Source organism: Herpailurus yagouaroundi, unplaced genomic scaffold (assembly GCF_014898765.1).
Source record: "Herpailurus yagouaroundi ecotype Mexico unplaced genomic scaffold, PumYag 100, whole genome shotgun sequence".
NCBI classification, from domain to species: Eukaryota; Metazoa; Chordata; class Mammalia; order Carnivora; family Felidae; genus Herpailurus; species Herpailurus yagouaroundi.
The window spans coordinates 61,941,709-61,966,173 of NW_024412391.1; the positions used below are offsets into that span (position 1 = coordinate 61,941,709).

Sequence of the window (24,465 nt, forward strand, 5' to 3'; positions counted from 1 at the left end):
AGCAGGAAGAGGGAAAAGGGCATTAAGTGTAGAGAGCTAACAAGGAGGTCATACACGGTCTTTAGCAGTCCTTTGTATAGCATGAAGACACAGCAGAAACAATGAAAACCCCATTGTTTATGGGAGGTCTATGAAGGGAGAACCCAGAGGAGAGCCCACAATTGTCTCTATCATGGCAGAATGAAGCTTATTTGTGGACTTGCCCTCCTGGGCATACAACTTTGCTCCTGTCCAATCATCTGACACCTGCTTCTACATAGCTGATCTCATAAAAAGGAAGAGAATCGGGGCGCCTGGGTGGCGCAGTCGGTTAAGCGTACGACTTCAGCCAGGTCCCGATCTCGCGGTCCGTGAGTTCGAGCCCCGCGTCAGGCTTTGGGCTGATAGCTCAGAGCCTGGAGCCTGTTTCCGATTCTGTGTCTCCCTCTCTCTCTGCCCCTCCCCCGTTCATGCTCTGTCTCTCTCTGTCCCAAAAATAAATAAACGTTGAAAAAAAATTTTTTTTTTTAAATAAAAAGGAAGAGAATCTATGACATCATCATGCCCCTGGGGGAGCTCTCTATAAGTCAGGGAGGTCTCCTCACCCAAGTGTCTCTGTCCATCCATGATGAAGTGAACACCAGGCTGGCTTTGAAGGTCTCAGCTTCTGACTCTGTGAAATGCTGGTCTGTGGTAGACTTGAGCTTTCCAATAAAGGAGCTATTAACCCCGGGTGGCTACTGAGTACTTGAGATGTGGCTAATGCAACAGAAGAACTGCATTTTTACTTTTATTTAACTTCAAACACTGGTATTTGATTCTATTACTGAAAAGCTTTTAAATATGTTTGGGGCAACTGTGGCATATGAATCTGCTGTTTCAACTGTAAATTTTAAGAAATCTAATTACTCTTCAAGTATTTCCAATGAAAATTAAGTGTCTGAATTGGGATATGTCCTAAGTGTAAAATACAAGCCAGATTTTGAAGACTTAATACAGAAAAAGAATCTACAATATCTCATTGATAATTTTTATACTGACTACATATTAAAATGATAATATTTTTAACATGTTGGATTAAATAAAACATTATTAAAATTAATGGCTCATTATGTTTCTATTGGACAATGATAGACTAGACTACTCTAGACAACCCTCATACTTATAGCTTCTGTATTAAGTGTATGCTGAAGAGGATGGGAAGCCGAAGTGGAAATGCTCTTCAACCAGTTAAGGAAAAAAAAATGTTTTTAAAGTACAAATGTGAAACAAGAACCTTCCTTAGCCACTTTTCTGCACACCTCTTCCAAGATCAAAGTATTTAAATAGTGTCTCTGCTCTCTGCACAGTAAAAACTTGGTGACTGCTTTGCTCTATCCTGGTCATCCCATGATTTTTCTCCTTCAATTCTCAGAACTGTGCCATGTTCATCGGCAGTTAATGCTTGCACCAGTCCCAGGACTGAAATTAGTGGCCTGGCAGAAATGGCAACACTGAACTCCCCTTACCACACAATCTCACTCTCATGACTTTTCCTTTAAAAATCCATAAACCAATGTAGCCATAATGCATAGATCATCCTCCTTCCTCCCTGAAGGATAGTGAATACCTTCTCTTCCTTCTTTCTTATTCCTCCAGTATCATGTCATTCTCCATTTCTTCCATTGATGTCCATTGAGCCCTTTCCTTGTGCCAGGCACTGTGTGCAGCATGGAAGTGAAGGACACACAGACTGCTTCAGACAGACATTTAGATAACTGTTAAATGCAGCACGATAAAGGAGAAATGCACTGTGCCCACAGTAGGAGGGATGCCTACCGGAAGTGTAATTACCAAGGAGCTGACCTTTGACTGTCCCTTCTTCCTTTGACTTCCCAAAGGAAGGCAAATAGGAGAGATGGCATTCCGGGCAGGGAGGCAGTAGGTGCGAGTGTATGGAGGCTGAGGCTGTGTGGCACCTTGGAAAATGAAAGCAGGTTGGTCTTTCTTGGGTATAAGAAATAAGGCATGGGAAGGAAGTAAAAGGAAGGTGAATAGCCAACATGAAGCCATTAAGTTCCCACTTATAAGATATCATGAAGAGGAGAGGAAGATCAGAGAATACCTCAAAACTATCAACAGGTTGTGTAAGTTTCTTCCTCCTCCTTCCAGAGCAGCTTACACATTACCAGCAAGCTAAGAAATCCTCATTCTCCCAGAGGTCATTATAGAACTTAGGAGTTTCCAATATGTCTGTGGCATCATCACCTCTGTCATTCAACAGCATTTATTGGGTACCTAGCATGAGCCAGTCACTTACCTACTATAATAAGGATGCAGAAGACCAGCTTCCTAACTAATTTCAGGAAGTCACAGTCGGTCCAGAGAGTATTAATAACAGGCAACACACAGGTAGTTTGGCAGGGATGCATAATTTTTTTCCTTTCTTACTACTTGGGAATAAAAGGCATGTGTTTAAAATGTTTTGGGAGTAGAAATAACCTGCTCCCCAAATCAGTGTTTCCTATTCTCAGCCTTTTTCTCTGCAACTAATGACCTAAATTTGAATTGGAAAAAAAAAAATAGTATTCACATGGACTTCATTCCCCAATCTTCCTGGTTTAAATCACTCTCTGGAGTGTTTCTCAGAACAGGCCATTATGATCACAAGTTAAGAGAATGTTGGTGGAGAAAAGAAGCTTAAGCTTAGGCAAAGTACCTTCCCCTTCATTTTAAAGTGGTAACATGTAAAAAACTGAATGCACTTGAACTCCATTGGATATAGAATGTATCAATGCTCTGATTTCACTTGTTTGAATATTGTTGAGTTTCCCATAGTTCCAAAATGACTTTAAAAATAGTATTCTTTCCTACACTATGGGTAAAAATATGCTATGGGTCTTAGATACACCACAGTTTTAAATATTATCCATGCAAGAGCTTCAGTGTGTCATAAAATTCAGTAGTTCATTGTTTCCTACCTCCGAATGGCTGCAGTTGTCATGAAAACATTGCCATGGCTCAAGCCCCAAATCAGAAGCCAACCCAAACCTGCCATGTGGTCGATTCTCCCTGCAAGTGCCTGCTGCTTTCCCCAAGCTCCCCCTCTGCCAGCTCCCTTCACCCAGCAGGTAAAAGGCAAGCAGTGGGCACCTTTGTCAGCCAGGCAGCTGGGCTACTGCAGGCAGCCAAAGGTCAAAGAATCATCTGTGGTAAGAGGACAATTTGCTGAACCCAAATCTAAAGTTCTTCCAGTCTAAACCCATCGGGCAGTGCTTAATGTCTAGAGCTACAGTAGCTAGCTTTGAGTTCAAATCTGTATTGTGGAATTTGAACCATTGAAACACCCATCACCACAAAAACCTCTATGAATCTTGTTAACAAAACAGGAAGACCTTCTGCCAATAGCTGAGAAATAAATTCCTTCTTTCCTGCTGCTTGGACCACAGCATAATGAGGGCTCCCAAGCTCTCTTTGCAGTAATAAAACAAATGCCCAGGCTTTTCCTTTTGATGTGTTCCAGTTTAAAAGTTTAGAGTTGATGCCTTTTCATCCTTAATTTATCTTCCTTGTAAATATTTCTGTACCCTTTCCAATATCTGAAGTCTACACATTTTCAAAGTATAATTCACTCCTTCTCCAATTTCAGTTGTATAACTTTATGTTATGGGTCAAATTTTGGGCTAAATAAACATACCTCAGGCTACAGCCCTGCAAATACCTCTGGCAGCAAATTAACTCAAACAAATGTTTTGGTTGGGTGGTGAGGTTGTTTTTTAATAATCTTTCTGATCTGCCTGGAGGTCCAAGGATAGCCTAGGTGAACTCCAAAAAGCTTTTCTAACTTTGTATTTTCTGCCACATTAATAGAAGGTTCTTGAAGTTGTTTAAGTGGTTGGTTTAAAATTCCACCACCAGAGGGTGCTACTTGTTTGCTTCTAAAATTCATTTCACTCTCAGATTTGAAAGATGGAGGCCCTGTCACCAAAGACTTGTCCCTGCAGCACCCAGTATTACCCAGGAAAGGTTTCCAGAAGACCTGTAGGCAACGCACTACTTCAAGGAATCAGACTTCACTTCGCTTTGGACATTACATGTTTGGAACCAAAATTGAAAATCTCTGTAGCTTGCACAAACCCAACTGCACTAATTTATATATTTGCTGTAAAGCAAGCAAGACATTCAAATCATTTTCCATCCTCATGACTTGTGTTCAGTATTTACTACATGATGACAATGAAACCCAAACTCTAACATTCTCTTCACCACACCAAAAAGTAAAATAACATAAAGTAAAAAGAGAATTTGCCTAGCTATGCCAATCATGCTGTTTTCCAACAATGTAAACAACTCTTACACACATATATCTCTTCTGCTTGAGTGTAATGTCTCATTTCTAGGGAGCATTTTATAAGCTTCAATTTCTCTTACTGTATTTTTTTTAATGACTGGGATTTGCATCTGACTTTTCCACGTGACGTTTTCTGGTATGCATGAAGAAAGCATGGAATTCACTTCCCATTCACCTATGTGGAGTGTGCATGGAAAACTTTTTTAAATTTTAGATTTTAAGTTTTAAATGGTAAGACACTCTAGTGTGTTGTCATCTGAATGGCAAAGCCAATCAGGGGTCAGCGAAGTTTTTCTATAAAGTTCCACACTGTAGTAAAGATTTCTGGCTATATGAGATGTAAGTTCTGTGTCACAGCTACTCAATCCTACCATAACAGCAAGAAAGTAGCCACAAAGACTGTAGACACCAATGACTGGTTGTGATTGTAGTTCAGAATACTTTATTTTGAGGAACAGGTGGTGTTCTGATACTTGCTGACTCCTGAAAATGATGAATCTTAATGTACACATTGTTTTTATTGATAAAATTCAGAAAAGTTTCTATAATGTCATCCTGGGATGATTTTGTCCTTCCTCATACAGTTGTGACAAAGCGTGACCTAAGTGATCCATTTTAAAGCTCATGGGTCCTTTGGAGGAGTACCACTAGGCTCTCTGTTCAGAACTGTCAAAATCTGAGCCAAAGGAGATCTGGACTTTCAGTGTGTCATCATGTTTATGTCTTATGAAGATCGGTTGTGGTAAAGACATAAAACCAAGAAGGATGTGACACCCTGGCAATTTCTCCTAGAGATAATATGGAAAGCAAACAAAAGACATAGCTTGTTTACCTTCAGACTGATGTGTAGCCAGAGGAGTCTGGGTCTCCTTGGAGTATGACACAACTTCCCTGGGCAGAAAATCCACCTGGGTAACCTTCGACACACCCAGCCTGTGCAGTCTTCGTCTGTAAGTAACAAAGGACAAACACTTAAAAGAGGGAACGTGTTCTTTGCAGAAAAGCTATCAGTAATAACGCACAGGACCAACACAAACCCCAACCTGCAGTTTCTCAGTGCAAGGGGCTTGGGCTGGACGCTGGGACACTTGGCTTCTTGGCCCACGTTGGCCCTAATTTTCTGGTGATGTCAGATAGGTCCCTCATGCTGACCCTCAGTTTTTCTATCTGTAAAACAAGGTCTTGGTCTGGCTCAGAGGAGACGCTTCCATTCTGAGCACCTTTGATTTTGCTTGTTTTAAATCAATAAAGGGAATTTTCATTGGTAATACAAGATCCTAGCCTCTTACATGAGATAGACAAAGGAAAAGCAGTGATTCTCAAGTCAGAAGAAAAGAAAGATGATTTCTTAATGGGGTAACATGTTTGCTATGATAGCATCGAGAGGAGCACATTCCAAGAGGGAGTATAACGCTTCTCAGTTCTCCAGAAGAGGAAGTAACACAGATCAGCATGTGAATCTGTGTAAAGGCACATTGCTAAAGCATAGGTGGGTCAAGAGGGCACTGGGCTAAGAGTGATAGGATTTTAGCTTGGAATTCCCCAACTGTGACCATGTGCAAAACAATTTCTAAATATTTATGTCACGTTTCAAGTGTTTTCAGATGTTTCTAACATCTATCACGTCATCTGTTCTCACAACACCTCTAGGAGGCATATGGGAAGATGTTATCACCATCTCCATTTTATAGATGAGGAAAATGAAATGCAGTGTAAGAGACATGTCCAGGTATATAGAACTCATACATGGTTAAAGTATTGTTGGCCTGAATCCTGGTCCAGTGCCTTTTCCACCAAGCCAACTCCTACCTAGGGCTCTTAATGGTGGTTTCTGAGTTACTGCAGAAATCTGAAGTGCCTTCTGAGTCCCCCAGGCACATCCAAATCATGGCGGCAGCAGAGTCTGGTGGTTAAGCACATAGACTCTAGCCCCCCCCACTTACCAGCTGTGTGTGTGATCTTAAACAAGGTACCTAACCTCTCTGCACCTCAGTTTTGTCATCTATAAAATGGAGACATTACTAGTACTTGCTATTAGGATTGTTATGGGAACGTATATATACGACACACATATGATGCATATACTACATATGTATTATGTGCACATATGTACATAATTTCCACACTTATATCTTAAAACAGTTTCTGGAACATTATTTTTAACAAATAGACTTAATATTAGGATGGGACATATTCTACTGTGTTTCTTAAAAATTTCCAGGCATAGAGTATGTATGCTTCTCTCTGACAGGTAATGAAAACTGAAATAAATGCATAGCTCAATAGCACATACAGGGAATCCTAGTTACACTCCCTAGTTCTCTATGGCCAGTAGAAGCACATTTTATTCATATTATTGTTTTTAATTATTATTAGCAGATGGCACAGACTCATTGTATTTTTAGTACTCCTAGCAATAATAAAATTTAAAAAATGCATGTCACAGCTGGAAATTTCCTTGTACAATCTCCCAAGCATTCTAGGAAAAAAGTTTTTCTTCTTTTCTAGGAGTTGCTCAAACAACTGAGGTGATTATCAAAGATGTGTACAGAGTAGATGTGCACAAAGTTCTCTAAACGCCAGTTAGAAAACAAGCCTGTTTGGCCATCTCTGAAGTGCCCATAACCAGGACCATAGTCGCAGCTGCACACAGGCCTGGGCCTCACAAGCCTCACTCACTCACAAGTCTGCACCGCAGAGTGTCAGGCTGGGTTCCCAGAACTCCGTGCAGCCTCCTCACACAGAGTTAGTGGAAAACACACAAAATAGACTAGAAACAAAGTTGCCAAACAAGGTAAAAGGCTCAAAGTTTCAAAGTAAGAAACTCAGGTATTAGTTTAACATCTTAAGTCAGAGAAGAATGTTTTCTTTCCTGAAATAGGTCTTTCTCCAAGCACTTGAAAAAACAAGCATGAATAGACACCCCAGGACTGCTTGGGGTAATGCCTCCTCCTGCTGTTTCATAGCCCAGGGCATCTTTCTGAGGTCGAGAGAGGTCAGGCTGCATCACACAAGCAAAGATATGGAAAGAAATGTATGCTCGTATGACAGCCCCACCTTTTCAAATGAAGCCACCCCTGGCATGAAGGGATCACCCTGGATCCTAGACTTCTATGGGCATCTATGTGAGGCCCAGAGATCTCCATACTCCCACTGAAAGGTACCTACAGCTTCAGGCAGGGATTCTAGGGTTTCTTGCTGATGGGACATAAGCCATAGACCTATCTTGATGGGTAACCATCAGCAGGCACTGGAAATAGGAGGCTGACATGTAATTTGATAATCCACCATGGCAAATCAAAACCAACTGATAAGACAGTATGGCATAATGGTCAAGTCATGGACTCATTCAGAAACAAATACGGCTTTGAATTCTATGCTTGGTCACTTATCAACCGAATGGTAGGTGAAAGCTTTGAACAAGTGACAAACCCTACTAAGCCTCAAGTTTCTTATCTGTAAAGTGGGTACACATCACTGAGTGGTTGTGAAGACAGAATGAAGCTAATACTTGCAAAGCACTTACTTCTGTGCCTGGCACATAGCAAGCAGCTCCTGGCTTAAGCATCTCTACTTTTAATTTATTTATTTTTGACTGGTAATGCTTGTATTTGTTTTAAAAAACCAGAGAGGACAGATTTATGAATGCTCTATATTAAAGATTCTTTAAGACAGCAGATTTGAAGATGATCTCTTTCAGTGAAACATGAGAATCACCCACCAATGTCTTTATATGGGCACATGTATCCTTTTGGCTGCTTGGGAGACCCTATTTGCTTTTCCTTTAACTGAAAGCATTATCACCATGATACTTCTCAGCTGTCAAAACTTAGTCTGCATGAGTGACCTTATCTCACTAAACAAAATGTTTCCTTTTCTCAAAAACTATCAAAAAGTTTCCACCAGTCCCTCTCTGATGCTGTATTTGCAAACCCAGGGTCCCAACTCAACCCATGCCATCAAGAATAAATAAAAGCTAAGTTGTGATGAAGTGATTCTCCGCATGTGCCAATTGGTTGATACATCAATGAACTTGTCCTTTTCCCTTGAGGGTGATTTTGTCTCAAATGATTTATAATTTTAAAGCAACGGCTTATAATGCTTCTTATGGGGTAATGGATACATTACTGTGTCTTTCCCTGCAGTCTCCACATTGATTCAGCTGCATTTATAGCAAATGCTTTTATACTTTGTGGCTATTCTGCTGTTGCTTTAGTAACTGTGTAGTTATAATGCAGATAAACACTTTTTATATATTATCTTATTATATCCTCATTACAATTTTACATCCTATTCCAATTTTACGCTTAAAAAAATTAAGGTTCAGCTATAGTAAGTCGTTTTCCCAAAATCACAAAGGTAGTAAGTGACAGACCCAGGCCTTTGGCTCTGTCAAACAGCAAGTTAAGGGCCATGTTCTTAGAAACTGTTCTCTGTTGACCCTGTCCTCTGATTTTTTTCCTAATGCTTTATGAGCATCGCCTCACTGAGGCACACTCTTACAACCTAATATAGTAGAGGGCCAAGCACATGTGATCATTTTATAAGTATGAGAAAGGATTCCTGAGACACAGCGAGGCCTATAGTATTGGAGCATAATCGAAGGATCCTGTTTGCAAGGTGAGCACCACACAATGGTTCTCAGTCCTAGCTGGTTCAGACAGGCTGGCCAGTAGGTGGCACCCTTCCACAGCAAAGACCTTCCTCTTAGGTGTGTTCTCTGAGTCCTCCATTCTGAGTATTTCCTAGACCAGTCCTGGGGCCTGCATGTCAGTGGATCCAGAATCCATCCATTTATACAACTCTGTGATAGAGGCCTTATTCAACTTCCCTTTTTGTAAAAAAACATTTCTACAATTTTATCAGCTGAAAAAATTATTATAAAATGTTTAAGACATGAAGTACACCGTAGTTATTTCCTTTAAGTATGAACTTTGAGCATCATATATTTTTTATTTTTATTCAAGCCTTATCAATTCATATTTCTTTTATACAAGGATACAAATTAAACTGCTTAGCAAGAGAGGGGGAAAAAAAAAACAATGTAGCACTAATGTTACTATAATTCCTTTTCCTTCTAATCAGGCTGTAAATTCCATACTGGCTCTTCAGTTCTGGCTCTGGGATCACTTAGCTGCCATCCCACTCCCCCTCCTGCAAAGCTCATGCTTTCACCTACGTACAAGCAGATACTTCTGCTATCACCCCTCATACAGGCCACTGTATTCACCTCTTTTCATGTCTGATATGACTGCAAGCTTGCTTATTTATCCCTTACTGATTCATCTCTGTAGCTTGGGCCTCAGTTCAGTGTCAGGTACAGAGGAGGCACTAAATCAATGTTTGAGGAAGGAAAGGTGGGAAGAAGAGAAGACTAGAAAAGGGGAAAGGCAGAAGGCATCCTACAGAAGTGTAAACTGAGATTTTAATTGTCAAATGCCAGGTGGACATGGCATTATTATTAAATTATACTGTGTATTTTCACCTTGGTAGTTTATTCTAAAATAAGAGGCTTTAATAGAATTTTAAATACACCGAATTAAATGTGTATCATGTTCTAAATAATCATAAGAGAGCGAGTCAGTGTCACTTAAGAAGTACAATAAGGCTTCATATATTTAGATTCACTGTGACCACATTGAATAAATATAGAGGGAACCCAAACAGAAGTCCTAGAGCAGGGGCTCCCAAAGTGTGGTCCTTGACCAGCAGCCGCAGTACCATTTGGGAACAGGTAACAATGCAAATTCACAGGCCCCACCTGAAAACTACTGAACCAGAAACACTGCAGGCAGAGTCCAGTGATTCCAATGCCCATTAAAGCCTGAGTACCAGTGAGTTCGAAATACTGGACAGAGACTTCACCGTTTAACCATATTCACCTGGGGATCCCCGAATGTAGCCAATTCCTAGAGGATGAGGCTTTAGTCCCACTGAAAAGGGAGGAGAGGATGTCCCTGGACCAAGTTTATAAAGCTCTATGAGATGGGCCAGACACAAAGATGAACAAAGATGAAGAAGAGATAAGAGGCAGGCAAAGAGACCAGTGCAAGTCTTTCCTATATCTAAAAACTAAAGAGTCAGGCAGAGGATGCCAGAGACTCTGGGCAATGAACCCTGATCCCTCACAAGCTAACTTGGCATGGTCCTAGAATGACAGAGGGCCCATATCTCCCCAGGGCTGGGGTGGGACTCCCACTAAAAGTCCTGGAAGCCTCCTCGTCAACTAATCCTGTCAATTTGGCTTAACAAGCTGGCTGAGGAAAGTTGCAAAGTTTCTTCTGAAAAGAAAGATCAGATTTTGACTAGGAATAAAAAAGTGAAGCTATCTGAAGTCTGAGAAGGTCACTGGCTGGTGCTCAGGATGTAAACGTTTCTAGTTCACCACAAGCATAGTCCAATCTACCCAGGTTCTGTCCATTTGTCCTTGGTTGGACATTCTGAATCACAAGAAGAAAACTACTCCCTTGAATGAGTGGAGACAGACCCCCATTATTTTTTCTGTTTTGAGTTCAACTGATATCTATCCAACCACAGTAAGGTTAGCATGACTTTGCTAAGCTGCTTACAAAGTTTCGTTATTCAAGAAAGAGGAAAACCCCAAGTGTGACCTAAGCATTGTCTATGACGTCTACCAAAGTTGACGAAAATAATGGTTATATCCCAAATAGAAGGATTCTGTCCTATCATTAACAGCATGAGAAACATGCACATTGCCATTGGAATTCTAATAAATGTATACTATGTGGCTCCCGTTTCAAAAGTGGATGACAGTTGAAAAACTTCACTGATGTTTTTTAAGTGTTTAATACTTTAAACATTCTTTAATACTAAAGAGAGAAAATACTTGCAAAGCAAAGCATTATCTACCAAAATGGGATACCCTGGTCTTGTGCCTATGTTCTGAAAAGGTCTCCATTCTTTTCAAAGCCACGAGCATCAGAACTTCAGCTTCTAAAGCCAGTGCACCTGCAACCTGAAAATATGGAGACAGCCATTGTTTTGGGCCTACATGTGGAGTGCTAAAGAACACCCACTAGTTGTCAAAGAAACTACTATCTATTGCCTTTAAAAATAAAGGTGGGGTGCCTCCAAGAGACTTGGAACTCATGCAGATAAAACCCAGAACAGATATTCTCAGAGACAAGGAGTTATTCAGCCAGATGCCAAAGTAGGTCAAGGCTAAGGAATAAAAGAATGTCTTCACTGGACCCAGACTCAATCCTGCTGGGTTTTATTCCTGCATATTTGCATGTGAATATTTCATCCCATGAAACATTAATGGTGCCGCCAAAGAATGTTTCTAGTGCTGCTTCTAAAATTCCTTGAGGCTTCTCAAAGAAGATTTCCTAAGACAGCAAGAATGGGAATGGTTCCATTTTCCTTCTTGTCCAAACATCTTATGTGGGTATGCACAGTGTCTTTGACAACTGGCAAAGGAACCACTTCAGCCAACATCATTATCAGCAACCACACTTTTTGAAACATGACACTCTCCCAGATCCTAACAGAATAAAGAGCAGAATAAAGAGATCAAACATATACATCAAAAGGCAAATAGGAATGAAAAGTAGCAAATAATAAAAGCCAACATAAGTGATCCACACAGTAAGTGGGACAGGAGAGTATAATGGGCAGATTACCATGTGCTTCAATAAATAAAGTTTCACTGAGACTAAAGGCCTGATGTGAGTCTTGAAGGATAAGATAGGTGAGTCTACTCAGGTAGAAAAGAATGACGAGGGTAACCTAGGGAGGCAGTCTTGTGCAAAAAGATCTGGAGACCAAATTCACATTTCATACCTGACAGATCAAGTTTTCAGGAAAAAAAAAAAAAAAGTTTTAAGCTGAAGAGCAATGGAAGATTAAGTTTTGAGAGGTACACTGTAAGCAGATTATTCTTAGAGGGCTCAAAATCTTGGGCTAACGAACTTAAACTTCATGCTGTAGATAATGGGAAATTACTGAAAGTTACTGAGTAAGAAATTGACCACTGCAAAGAAACATTTCAAACTTGTTAGCATAGCAACCATGTAAAGAATGGTATCAAATCTCTTTTTGACAAGTGAGTAACCAGAGGCTGTGTGTGGGACCTTACAAGCTGAGTGTGGGGGAACCGCAAAAGGATCTACAAGCAGAGGGTGGGTGGGTTCAGTAACCAAAGAGAAAATCCAGGCAAAGCATTAATTCAAAGGAGGCAGCCAGAGACATGGTTATTGGATTTGTGACCGGCAGTCTAAGAAATGTGGAGACTTGGTCCAAGGTGATAAGAAAGCACTCAGTAGTTATGGCACAGGGAACAGAAAGGATATGCCATACTTTGGTGACTCTAGAAAAGAAATGAAGGTAGACCTTAGCAGTTTACTTGGTATGGAGGGTGAAGGAAAAGGAGCAGACTGGTGATTATTTCAAGGCCTCATGCCTTATGGGAAGAAAAGTGAATGGTGTAACTGGAAGACAGAGGAATCCACAGAAAGATATGCCTTGGGGTAAAAAATGAGTACCTCAGTGGATGAGTTTCTGGTGAAGGGTTATCCCCTTGTACGAGATATAAGACCAAAGCTCAGAAAAGAAGACAAAACAGAAATTATGGCCCTGGAAGCCACCAAATGAGAGTCAGATGAGAAAATGCTGCATACATAGAAAGAAAGAATATAGGCAGCCAAGGGCACAGAAACTCACGTAATATGAAATGACAAAGGGTAATTTGTTTTCCAAACACTGTACCATAGTATAATTAGTTGTGTCAAGGTGTGACATCTCAAGAACCGATTCCTTGCATTGGGAATGGGACACCACGTGGAGGAAAGGACAATGGGGGGCCACACAATGGAAGTGAACCTGGCAGGCAGCCCCTTACCACACTCCCTTTATCACCTATGTTCCAAGTGGGTGTTTTCCTCCAAGAACTGGAAAGCAACTTGATGGCTGACCTTTTCTGATTACCTCAAAAGAGATGAGTTTCCATTTTCTATGTTCACATTTTAAAAATCATTTGAGAGGTATTTATTTCATTTCCATGATATTTACTTCTTACTGTGCAGAGATATTAGTTTGGCAGCTAAAGTATTTTTGCTGAACAGAAGCAAATGTCAAGTCTGGCTCAGTCAACAGGCACAGCCAAAGGGTTTGCCTTGAATTTCATAACACAAGTAAATCTTGCAAATTTCCAGGATAAGAGAAAAGTCAAAATAGTCACGGTTACAATACAGCTTGGCAATATGAGTGGGGGTTCTGCTATCACGTGTCCACCTTACAAAGGAAAACTGAAAGTTCAGAATTACAAGAACAGGCAGTACAGAAGTGTGTTCTCTCCAATATTACATAAAAACCAATAATAATATAAAAATTTGGTTGAAATGGCCTTTTACTGACTTAATATTCATGAACAACCTTCTGTAGCAGTTGCAACATAAAGCTATAAATTTAAACAATTCTTTAAGTCACTTAGGACCAAAGTATAAGCAGACATCCTTGCCAACTGGTCATACTCATTTTTCTGAAATGGAATAAAAAAAAGAATAAAGTTTTATGAAAATCCTGCTGCTAGTGTGGAACAGAAAATATCCTCTACCTGCTTACTCAAGGTTCTTGAGAACAGAAAACAAAGACTGGCAGATAGCAAGTAGCTTCTCAAGAAATGTTTGAGGACTGGATAAATGAGTACCTTAAGAGGTAAGTAAAGTGTTTTCTCTCTCTCTTATGACTTTTAATTGAATCTGTTAAAACCAGTTTATTAAAGTTTTTCATGGGTCAAATTTTACTATATACTTACAGACTCTGAAATGCATTTTAGCATTACCTTTTGATACACACAGGTTATAAGCTGCTGTTCCATATTTCAATTTCCACAGAGTGTGTGATTAGGTGTTATTACAAAGGCAGAGATTGACAGTTCTTGAGTTCCAGCCCCGCATCGGGCTCACTGCTGTCAGCTTGGAGCCTGCTTCAGATCCTCTGTCCCCTTCTTTCTCTGCCTTTCCCCCACTCATGCTCTCTCTCTCAAAAATAAATAAAACATTTTTTAAAAAGGCAGATATTGGGGTGCCTGGGTGGCTCAGTTGGTTAAGCGTCTAACTCTTGGTTTTGGCTCAGTTCACAATCTCACAGTTTGTGGGTTCGAGCCCCACATTGGGCTCTGCACTGACAGTGTGGAGCTTGCTCAGGAATCTCTCTCTCCCTCTCCCTCTACCCTTCCCTTGCTCACATGCTCTCTCTCAAAATAGATAAATAAACTTAAAAAAAAAAAAAGGCAGAGACCATCCATATGCTCAAGAAGAATACAACCCACATTTTTCTCAAGAAAATACTAGACCTTGTTACATAGGAAACTTTAAAATTAATTCAAACCAGGGATTTAAACATAATAAACAACATTTGGTAAAACTTGAAGAACAAGCAAAAAGAGGGTTACTTCATCAAACACTAATGAGGTTATTATTGTTCTGTTAGTCAAATTGAAACGATTTTAAATGTGAAAAGTCCTCTAAAACTGCCTGTCTAGATTTTCTCAAACACCTACCAGCCTCTTGAAAATACATGTTTTTCTAGTGCCTTCATAGAGCTACTTTAATTTCTATTCTTGACAGAGTGATCTCTCTATTTCTCCACAGCAGTATGGGATGGTGCCTCGTGGATTCAGGAGTTAACACTCGCCCTCTCTCTCAGCTGAGAATAAAGGAAAGGTTGAGAGGTAGGAGAGGTCACCACCTTCTACCAATGTCTCCCAAGGATAGAAGGCATCCCTAAGTGCCTCCTTCAGGAAGGAGCAGCCACATCCCTCACAGCAGGTTTCTTCTCATTCTCACTTTGTTCCAAATATTTTTAAAAACCTACCAAGAGTTTAATATACAATGACACAGAGGACATACGGTTGTGAGGCTCCAATATAATCAGAAGGTACTAAATATTCCTATATGTTATTGGCTTTAACAATTTTGAGTGATGGGCCACAAAAGACCCTTATTGCTTATTGATATCTACTCGTCGTTGAGAATCTTTGCTTCCCTCTCCCCTTGTGCTGACTCAGCACATCTCCCTAAATACTGACAATCTCATGGTGGCATCTGTACTTATGTTTCCTACATAAAAGAACAAAAAATATTTAAAATATAATCCCTCTCTCAAACTTCCCCATCGCAACCCCAAATTTCACTTCCCAGTTTATGCAGATTTGTTTCTATACAGTGATCTTTTAATTGACTCTTTTTATCCTATTATTTCACTTTCTACTTCTATCATCTTCAATTCACTTAATTTATTGTAATAGCATAAGAAAGCAAAGCATTTTTGGTACTTTCATAAGTATTTGGTTAAAAAACAAATGGGTCAAATTTATTTTCTCATTTTATTTGGAATTTTCTTAAAGCTTTCTTTTTCCTAAATGTCATATTATCTCCCTTATTTGTCCACGATGCCATTTTCTTTACTGATCACATAGATAACATACAAATCAGAATCAAGTGACACAATATTTGTGCTGCTAGCCAGGTTGGAGTAATAGAAAACAGATTTATTCTAAAAAAAAAAAAAAAAAAAAAAAAAGAAGACGGCAGTTTGAATGAAACAATGGTTTGTAAGATACTGGGGGTCAAGCAATGATGGACACTAATATATGAAAGAGGGAAACAAAAGATGAGTCCAATAACTGCCCCAGCTTCCTGCATTCAGAGAGTTCTCAGGCCATGGTGCAGGGAAGTAATCCAGGTGAAATCTAGCAGACTCCCTAAGTTAAGGAGACAACTGAGAGTCTAGGGATACCAAGGCAGTTAGAATTCACAGGACAGAATAATAGAAAGGAATACTACAAAAAGAGAAAACTCAAAAGATCTTCAAAGGGTTTCCCTTGAGGATTCAGCTTAGTGCTAATATAGTGCAAGTATGTGAGGAAATCATCTGAGGCCAAGGAAAGAACTACCTGAAAAAATTAAAGGTAACAGTTCTGGGCACTCACACAGTTAGTGCCTGTTCCCACCGACTAGGCTAGAAAACCTCAAGATTTATGGGTCATTGTGTACAGTGCAGGAATTAATTAGCCCCAGGCTGAGCACTGCATCAATCCCAACTAAGAAATCTTAAAAATAGGACTTGAAAGGATCAAACTGTTTCCAAGTGAATTAACTGTATCTTAGAACAAATCTCAAGAAGATTTCTATAAATTCAGATATAGACAATACCTAACAAACTAATATTCACAATGTCTGACATGACCAAAAATCAGCAGATCTACAAAGAAACAGGAAAAAAGGACTATAATGAAAAGATATGTCAATCAATTGCAACTGACCCAGAACTAAGACAGATTAACACTGTACTTCAAGTGTTCAAAAAGTTAAGTAGAAACATGTAAGATTTCTCCTTTTAAATTTATTTATTTATTTTGAGAGAGACACCCAGCACAGAGTTCAATCGAGGGCTCAAACCCACGAACCATGAGATCATGACCTGAGCTGAAGTCAAGAGTGGGAGGCTTAACCGACTGAGATACCCAGGGGCCCCACGCATATAAGATTTCTTTAAAAGACCCAAACTGAACTTCTAGAAGGAAAATTACAATGTATGAAATTAAAAAGTCATTGAGTACTTTTTTTTTTGAAATACTAGAAACCACAAAATAAAAGATTAGTGAACATACACACACATACAAACAATGGAAATTATCCTAAATAAAACACAGATCCCCTTTCTCTCTCCTCCAGCTATCCAAGATGCCGAAAGGAAAGAAGGCCAAGGGGAAGAAGGTGGCCCCGACCCCTGCTATTGTGAAGAAGCAGGAGGCCTAGAAGGTAGTCAATCCCTTGTTTGAGAAAAAACCCGAGAATTTTGTCATTGGACAGGACATCCAGCCCAAAAGAGACCTCATGCACTTTGTCAAATGGCCCTACTACATCCAGCTGCAGCGGCAAAAGGTTATTCTCTGTACGTCTAAAAGGGCTTCCTGTGATTAACCAGTTCACCCAGACCTTGGACCACCAAACAGTTATTCAACTGCTAAAGCTGGCCCACAAATACAGACCGGAGACCAAGCAAGGAAAGAAGCAGAGATTGCTGGCCCAGACTTACAAGCTGCCGGCAAAGGGAATGTCCCCATTAAAAGTCCACCTGTCCTTCGAGCTGGGATTAATTCTGTCACCACCTTGGTGGAAAACAAGAAGGCTCAGCTGGTAGTGATTGCACATGATGTGGATCCTATTGAGCTGGTTGTCTTTCTGCCTGCCCTGTGTCATAAGATGGAGGTTCCCTAATGTATCATCAAGCAGAAGGCCAGTCTGGGGCACCTGGTCCACAGGATGACCTGCACCACTGTCACCTTCACACAGGTTAACTCAGAAGACAGAGGAGCTCTGGCTAAGCTGGGGAAGCCATCAGGTCCAATTATAATGACAGACACGATGAGATCCGCCGCCACTGGGGAGGCAATGTCCTGGGTCCAAAGTCGGCGGCTCGCATTGCCAAGTTGGAAAAGGCAAAGGCTAAAGAACTGACCGCCAAACTGAGCTAAGTGAACGCTGTTGAATTTTCTGTACATCAAAGTAATAAAAGGCTCTCTCTCAGCCCGTGTCAATTGGCAAACACCAAACCAAACCAAAACAAACAACAGACACAGATAGAAAAGAAAAATAAGTAAATAAAGCAATTTAACCATGGAAAATTTTCAACTAAACTAATATACATGTGATTTGAGTTCCCAGAGGAGCAGAAGGAACAGAAGAAAATATATGCAAAAATAATGGTCAAGTTTTTCCAAATTTGTTGAAAACTCTAAACCCAATGATCCAAAGACTCTCAGTGAACCCAAGCACATAAAACATGGAGAAAACTTTACCAAGGTACATGGTAATCAAATTGCTCAAAATTAGTGAATTTCTGCCTTAACAGAAGACCTTTGCTTTAAGAAATGTTAAAGGATATCCACCAGGCAGAAGTAAAATTATACCAGGTGGAAGTACGGATCTATACAAAGGAATGATAAACATCAGAAAAGTATTTACTACATGAGTAAATATATAAGATATTTTTTCTTAATATTTTATTTTCAGTGATAATTGGCTACTTACACAAAAATAAAAATAAGGCAGTGTATGCTTTATAACAGAATTAAAAACAAAATGTATGATAACAATACCACGAAAATCAAGAAGTTAAATGTAAATGTAAACATATTAAGAAGTTCTTGTACTATACAGGAAGTGGAACAATATCATTTGAAGGTAGATCGTGATAGATTAAAGATATACATTATAAATACTAAAGCAACCACTAAAATAATAAAGCAAAGAGATACAGCTAATAAGTCAATAAAAAGTTAAAATAGAATAATAAAAAATTCAATAATACAAAAGGAAGCACCAAAAATAATAATAAAAAGAAAGAAGAATACATAGGACAAATAGAGAATAAATATCAGTATTACAGATTCAAGCCCAACCATATCAATAATTACATTAAATGCGAATAGTGCAAATATCCCAATTAAAAGACAGAAACTATTAGAACAGATAAAAATATAACACCCAATTACATGTTGCCTATAAGAAATGTACTTTTAATGTAAAGAAACAAATAAAAGTAAAAGTTAAAGAGTGAAAAAAGATATACCATGCTAACACTAATCAAAAGAAAGCTAGAGTGGCTAATATTAATGTCACACAAAGGAGATTTGGAGCAAAATATATTACCAAGGACAAAGAAGTTCATTTCATAATGATAAAGACATCAATTTATCGAGAGACATAAGAATCTTAAACATTTCTGCACCTAATACAATATTTCAAAATACATGAAGCACAATCTGACAGAATTGCAAGAAATAGGAAAACTCAAAACTGTAGTTAGAAATTTCACCGCTCTAGCAATAATTGACAGAGCCAACAAACAGAACATTAGCAAAAGATACTGAAGATTGAAACAACATAATCAACCAATTTGACCTAACTGACATTTATAGAACATTTATGGAACAACAGCACAACACATCCTTTTCAAGGGCACATAGGACATTTACTAAAACAGATCATACTATGGACCATAAACTAAGTCTGGACAAATTAAAAGGACACAAATAGTACAAAATATGTTCTGTAACCAAAAAATAATTTAATTAGAAATCAATAACATAAAGATCTCTGGAAAAACCCCAAATATGTGGAAATTAAATAACACACTTCCAAATAGCTCATCACTTAAAGATGAAGTAAAAAGGGGAAACTGGAAAGTATTTTGAATTCAATGAGAATGATTGAAATATATCAAAATTTGCAAGATGCAGTAAGGGGAATTTTATAGCACTACATACCTATATTAGAAACGAAGAAAAGTCTCGGGGTGCCTGGGTGGCTCAATTGGTTAAGCATCTGACTCTTGATTTCAGTTCAGGTCATGATCTCACAGTTTTGAGATTGAGCCTGCACCAGGGGTTGGGATTCTCTCTCTCCCTCTCCTGACCCTCCCCCATTTGCACTTTCTCTCTTTCAAAATAAATAAACGTTAAAAAAAAAAATGAAGAATGATCTCAAGTCAATGACCTCTGCTTCTACTTTAAGAAACTAGAAGAGGAAAAGCATATTAAACATAAAGTAAGCAAAAGAAATATCAGAGTAGAAATTGGTGAAATAGAAAATAGAAAAATAAAGAAAATCAATGAATCCAAATGCTGATTCTTTGAGAAGATCAATAAAATTGATAAACCTCTAGCCATACTTACCAGAAGACAAAGATATAAGACAAAATTTGCCAATATCAAGAATGAGACAGGTGACTATATCTACAGATTCTGTAGCTATAAAGAGATAATAAGAGAATAAGAGAATACATATACAAAATAAGATAATAACAGAATACATATACAATTTTAGGCCAATAAATTTGCCAATGGAGATGAAACGGACATATTACTTCAAAGATACAAACTGCCAAAGCTCATTCAGAAAAATACAGATTTCCTCAATAGCTCCACCACTATTAAAATTATTGAATTTGTTTTTTAAATAGTCCCCACAATAAAATCCCAAACTGAAACCATTTCATAGACAATTGTATTCTACCACCTATTTAAGGAATCCTTGATATTAAAATTATGTCACCAAAAGCATGATCCATAAAAGATCAAATTTGTAAATTGGAATTTGTCAAAATTAAACAGGTTTGTTTTCTTAAAGACACTGTTAAGAGAATAAAAAAGACAAGTCACAAGTGGGGAGAAAATATTTACAAACTACACATCGAATGAAGGATTGTATCCCAAATATATAAAGAACTCTCAAAACTCCATGATAAGAAAACAACCCAATTCATAAACAATAAGGGCAAACGATTCTAGCAGACATTTCATCAAAGAAGATATTCATGTGGCAAATAAACACATAAAGAGATATTCAACACCATTGTTACTAGGGAAACGCAAATTAAAACCACAGTGAGATACCACTGCACTCCTCTAATAGTGTTTAAAAAAATTAATATTTTTAAAAATCCAAGTCAAGTGTTGTCAAGAATCGGGAGGGATTGAGGGTTTCATGCACTGCTGGTGAGAATGTATCCTGATAAAACCGCTTTGAAAATACCTTGACAGTCTCTTAAGTTAAATGTACATGCACTATATGATCCAGCCATTCAATTTGGTGACATTTACCCAAAAGAAATGAAAATATATGTCTATAAAATGATCTGTACATGAATGCTCATCAGTTTTATTTGTAATGGGCAAAAAAAACCCTGGAAACAACTGAAATGTACATCAAAGTGACTGGATAAACAAACTGGCATATCCAGACGAGGACTACTCAGCAATAGCAACGAATGAACTACTGATACACATCTCACGTGAATCAGTGTCAAAATAGTTATTCTGCATGAAAGAAGTCAGTCAAAAGAGTGCCTATCGCATGGTTTCATTCATATGATATTCTAGGAAATATAAACGAACGTATAGTGACAGAAAGAAAACCAGTTGTTTGTTTTGAAGGTTGGGAGGAAGCAGGATGAGGGTTAAAAGGGCTGTGAGGAAACTTTTGGGGATGATGAGTCTGTTTACCATCTTTGTTGTGGTGATGGTTTCATAAAATGTGTACACCTGTTAAAACTTACCAATCTGAATAAATGTGTGCAGGGTTTTTTGTTGTTGTTGTTAGTTATACTTCAATAAAGCTGTTTAAAAAAATCAAGTGAATGTCAACTATCCTTCGATTAAAAAAAACAAAGGGACAGGGCAAGCCATGGACTATGGTCAACCCCATGCCAAGCATCAAGAAGAGGAAATAAAATCTCCAGGAAAATCTTGTTGCCAGAAGTATATTCCATAAAACTGTGTATGAGAGAAAGACTGCCCTACACCGACTGTCAGAAAAGGGAAATTTTCACTAATCAGTATTTGAAATTGTAACTTGGCTAAAATCATCTCTTCTCTCAAATAGTCTGAATGCTCCTTACAAACTCTCTACGACCAACCACTCAGCGAACAGAAAATCTCATTTCTCATCTTTCTCTGACTCACTGGGCCTGCTCTGAAGTAAAATGTGACAGGCAAGGTGGGAGCCACAGATACGCCACCTCCCCAGAGTAAGTCACAAGTTTTAATCTGCATAGTCAACTGAGTTTTAGCTTAGAAAACACATATAAATGGGAAAATTCCCAACTGTTCCACATCAGCAAGTGTAATTTAGCAATGCCACAATCTGTCTAAAAATCTGTTAATTTAAGTGCATCGGGTAGAGTCTGTGCCAGTTCCATCCTCTATTTTTTTTTTAAACACAATGAAATATTGAAGGATTGCACTCTGAAATTCCCCTGAATTGTAACATGCTATATCTTCATGTTTCTGTGCTTGATTTAAGCCACATTTCTTGGTCATTCAAATAATAAAAATTGAAATATGACATACAATACACTACAAAACTAAATAGCCAAGAATTTAGTAATGTTGAAAAAGTGTTTTCGGTTAGTTACCTGAAGTGTTGGGATATTTCTTTGGTTTAGCAGGCTTGTGGGTTTTCTGAGAATTCTTGCATACAAAGGGACACGGGCAGATGGCATTTAATCTAACACCCAGCCAGCCCTTCAACCTCCCGGGACACCTACAGCAGGCACTGACATTGATAGAAACCCACAGATACATGCCCAGGAATCTCAGGAATTCAAAATAAATAATAAATAAACAAGTAAATAAATGGCCGCTTTGAGATTTATGGGGTTAAATTTAGAAAAAAATGATAATTTTATAAAATACTGTAATAAAGTGTGCTATTCACATATGGAGGGACCGAGTGGCATATTTGGTAAATGTTTGTTAACTGGCTTGAGGGAAAGGGAGCAAGCCCTGGTTTGTAGCATTTGCCAATTTTTATAGTGTAAATCCTTCCACCACGGCTGATTTCACTGAATGCAAAGTTGGGAAGAGAAACACACAGGCTGGCTGTCCTGAGCTTGAGCAAGAGCTGGTATAAGCACCCCTCTGGAAATACCTCATGCATCACTATGGCTAACTCCAGTCCCACAAGAGAAATAAATTCAGTTTCTAGGATATGCTTGTGTGTTTTTTTCTTTGGGGATGAGTTTTCCATTCTGAAACTATCTTTTAACCTGTGACAGTACAGTTCCATCTGGGAAAAAAAAAAAAAAGATCTTTCCAATGTAGGAGATATTATCCATCAATATTTGAGATTTCTTAATATTGAGAAATTGAACAAATTTGCTTTTTCTTTAACAGGAATCTTTATATGTTCAAACTTAATTCGAAATAAATGCTTCCTGTGAGTCCCCAAAAAAGTGAAAAGGAAAGGAAACACACAAGACAGGACATTTTCATATCAATTTGAGACAAAAATTAACCCTAAGGCAATTTGTTAGTAGAAGCAAAGGATGGTAAGGGTATCCTCAAATGTATCTCCTCCCACAGAATACTTGCGCCCCACCTTGAAGCAGAGGGGTGGGTGTATGTTTATATTTTTGTTTTAGAAGAGTGTTGTTTTGCAGTGATAGGAATTAAGGAGAAATCAAAAGCCACCTTTTTGTGGTGTTTTCCACAAAGAGGGACTTTCTTCAGAGCTTAACTTTATAAGGAAAACTAACAGAAGGAAATAAACTTCTCCAACTGGAAGTTCAACAAAAGGGGGAAAAAAAAAAACATGAGCAAACAACAGCTCCAGCATTTCAACACAACTATAGCAAAGAAATCATAAAAGGAGTAACAAAAGAGCAGACATATACCCAAGTTCTGAGTCTGACTGCAGCTGGAGCACTGAGGGGTCTGTGTCCCACTGCAGGGTCCTAATCGTGCAGCACAAAGGAAAAAGAACACAGAGAATTAACAAAAGGGGAGGGAAACAAACCAAACCAAACCATGTCATTCATCAAGGCAATGGCATCTACAGCACATACACAGAACATCTCCCCGCTTCTCCACCCCGCTCCGGCCCCAGGTTCAAGGGAGACCCCATGAATTTCAAGTGACCAGAGAAAGTGAGGAGCAGTCCTTTCCTTTGAACATCTGTTTGATACTGGAAGTTATGCTTGTTTTCATGAAAGGAAGCCTTGAGCTAAATACTGACACTCTACCCACATCCCCACCCCTTTTTAGTTGGTTCTGCTTTTTACTCAAGCCTGACTGATTTGATCATGGAAACTGGTTCATGTTTCTCTGAAACCCTGGAGCCCATCTACACCTGGGAACATGGAGCATCTCCCTTGTGGAGAAGAGACCAAAGGCAAGGCTGCAGGGGGGCCAGAGCAGGAGCATCTGGGGAGGTCAGACCAGATGGAGGCTGACTTCCAGGCCTGCTGAACTGCTGGCTTCCTCAAGTCAGTTACTGCAAGTATAATGCATTGGATTTAGAGGCTCACGAGTATTTTGGTGTTCCACTGAGATGATCACCAGCAATGACACTTGTCTCTATGATACCGGCGATATCATATCTTTTAAATATTTCACAAGAGACAGCACAAATTATCAACAGTTACCAAGGCATTCAGTTTTTCTTATTATTTCTCCTTCAAAATGAAAAGGGATGGGGAACCTGGGTGGCTCAGTCAGTTAAGAATCTGACTCTTTTTCACATTTCTGCTCAGGTCATGAACTCAGGGTTCCTGAGATCCAGCTGGACGTCAGGCTCTGCACTGACTGTGTGCAGAACCTACTTGGGATCCTCTCTCTCCCTTTCTCT

At 39.0% G+C, this 24,465-nt stretch overlaps 1 protein-coding gene and 1 pseudogene across 4 annotated transcripts in view; one reads left to right on the plus strand and one right to left on the minus strand.

Annotated features, from left to right (window-relative positions):
• DYNC1I1 (dynein cytoplasmic 1 intermediate chain 1) overlaps positions 1 to 24,465 on the minus strand; it is a 314,400-nt gene that overhangs the window by 234,368 nt on the left and 55,567 nt on the right. For 2 of the 4 annotated variants that reach the window (XM_040472606.1, XM_040472607.1), the window contains 2 exons: positions 23,513 to 23,572; positions 5,142 to 5,257 (listed from right to left, as the gene is read on the minus strand). In XM_040472606.1, coding sequence (XP_040328540.1) covers positions 5,142 to 5,257; positions 23,513 to 23,572 — 176 coding nt within the window. The remainder of the gene's footprint in view (positions 1 to 5,141; positions 5,258 to 23,512; positions 23,573 to 24,465) is intronic. The other 2 variants (XM_040472609.1, XM_040472608.1) reach the window with 1 other exon arrangement.
• On the plus strand, positions 16,990 to 17,867 carry LOC121028714 (60S ribosomal protein L7a-like; annotated as a pseudogene).